The following is a 2,114-nucleotide window of genomic DNA, read 5'->3' as shown; positions in this document are numbered from 1 at the left end:
CCCCAGCACGCGGGGGCTGCGGGCAACGGCGGCGCGGCGCTCGCCCCTGACTCCGCGCGCTCGCCCGCCCCCTCAACGCATGGCGGGCGCAAGCGGACAAAGGCGCTTCCTGGCGCCGGCGCTAACGTCCGTTCGCTTTTTAAATCCGGCCCCTGGGTTGACCTTTCAAGCCGCCCGACCCGAGGCTTTCTGCCCTCCCTCTCCTCCCCACCCCTTTCTCTACTCCCCCATGCGCTGAGCTGCCCTCCACCCGGATCCATCTCCATCCACGCAAGCCCCTGAGGAGCTCCACAGCCTCTGGGGCTGCGCGCCTGGCTCCCGATTCACTAGTGGAAACCTCCCTGAGGAGAATGGGGGTGGGGAGCACCTGCGACATAACCGTCGAAGGTGCCCCCAGCGTCTTTCGCGCCTTCCCTCCAGCCAAGACCACTCCTTGAGGGTAAGAAGAGACTTCCCTTTCTTTACTCAATTCGTTTCAGCCTCTTTCCCCCACAGGCCAAGCGCCGGCAGCCTAGCGACGCACTCACCATGCTGCAAGCGCTACCGGTCTCCGAGACGCGATCACACAACCACTCAGCTCGCTAGCTCCACTCGGACTAATTCTCCTCCTCCGCCCCCAGCGCCTCATAAACACCTCCCTCCGCAAGATCCCTCCGCTCCACGCCAGATAACGGAACATCACAAACAAGTCCCGGTCAAACCCCTCCCTTCACACTCTTCTCGAGACCCTCTTATCCACAGTTATTTGGCCAACGATGCCAAAGAGAAAGGGAAGTAGGCAAAGAGATGGCCTAAACAGGTTCCATTCCCTAGAGAGCCGTTAGAAGGCAGTCGGAGCCGCGCCTGGCGGGCGCTACTTTGAGGCGCGGAGGAATATCGTGGTGACGACGCGTGGCCGAATAGTCGTTGAGCCGGCCTCTGATTGGCCGGTTCGTACCTGCAATGCGTCACTCGGGCTCGCAGCCGCCGCCGGGCTGCGGTGCGGCTTCTGCCGTTGCGGAACGGGCCGTGCTGTCCTGGCAACTGCGCCAGGCGGCAGAGTGGCTTGCTTTGCGCTTGGCTGGAGAACCTTCCTCCTCCACCCATCTTTTCTTGCTACACTCACACAAACGCTTTCCCGCTCCTTATGTAGGGGTAGACCAAATTAAGTCGATGAAGAATGAAGTTGAGAGACCCCGATAAAGACGTACTGAGCGCTCAGCTTCTCTTAGCCTAGTACTTTGGCCCCATTAAGGCCACACATTTTCATTTCACTCACAAAACCCACGAAAATCTGGTTAAGGTCAAACGCAGCTGCTCAGCTGACAGACTAATCTGAAAGGGCCTTCGGTTTATTCTTATCCTTCATCTTCCTTGCCAGGAAGAATTTATCAGAAAAAAAAAAGTCACTCAAAAACCACAGTATCTGAGATTTTGTGGGATTAGTCACTGCAAATAGTCCCTTGATATCGTGGAATAGGGTTCTGGCTTGGAGTCAGACCCGGCTATGAGTTTCGGTTGAGCCACTTTCTTAAATGTGTGACCTTAGATGAGTCATTTAATCTAATTTAGCCTCATTTGTAACATGGTGTCAATAGCTGTCTCGGAAGAGTTCTGTTAGCATTAGAATAATGTAAAAGAGTTAATATAAAATGTTACGTACCTGGCACAGGGTAAAAAACCCGTTGCTTTTGAGTTGATTCCGACGCTTAGTGACGACGCTACAGAACAGAGTAGAACTGCCACATAGGGTTTCCAAGACTGCAGTCTTTATGGAACCAGACTGCCGCATCTTTCTCCAGTGGAATGGCTGAGCTGGTGGGTTTGTGAACCCGCTGACTTTTACCTTTTACCTACCCCAGCGCTTAACCACTGCACAACTAGGAAGTTTAGAGATCCAAAAGGGCAAATTAGGTAACTTATAGTGACCAATTGTTGGGTCAATTGTAGGCACCCAACAATTGGTTACTATGTTGTTGTTATTAGGTGCCATGGGTGGAGTCGTTCCTACTCATAGCGACCCTCTGTACAATAGAACAAAACACTGCCCGGTTCTGAGGCATCCTCGCAATCATTGTTCTGCTAGAGCCCGTTGTTGCAGCCACTGTGTCAATCCGTTTCCTTGAGGGTCTTCT

The 2,114-nt window shown here is 53.7% G+C and overlaps 1 protein-coding gene across 1 annotated transcript in view; it reads right to left on the bottom strand.

Moving 5' to 3' along the window:
* The window catches only part of CALM2 (calmodulin 2), a 15,249-nt gene extending 14,543 nt beyond the window's left edge, over nucleotides 1-706 (bottom strand). The window contains exon 1 of the mRNA XM_004369486.3: nucleotides 528-706. Coding sequence (XP_004369543.1) covers nucleotides 528-530 — 3 coding nt within the window. The 5' untranslated portion in view covers nucleotides 531-706. The remainder of the gene's footprint in view (nucleotides 1-527) is intronic.
* Nucleotides 707-2,114: the final 1,408 nt, after the last annotated feature.

This window comes from Trichechus manatus, unplaced genomic scaffold (genome assembly GCF_000243295.1).
Source record: "Trichechus manatus latirostris isolate Lorelei unplaced genomic scaffold, TriManLat1.0 scaffold00005, whole genome shotgun sequence".
Lineage (NCBI taxonomy): Eukaryota > Metazoa > Chordata > Mammalia > Sirenia > Trichechidae > Trichechus > Trichechus manatus.
The sequence above is the reverse complement of the archived record's forward strand: the minus strand, read 5'-3'. Positions and strand labels throughout refer to the sequence as shown.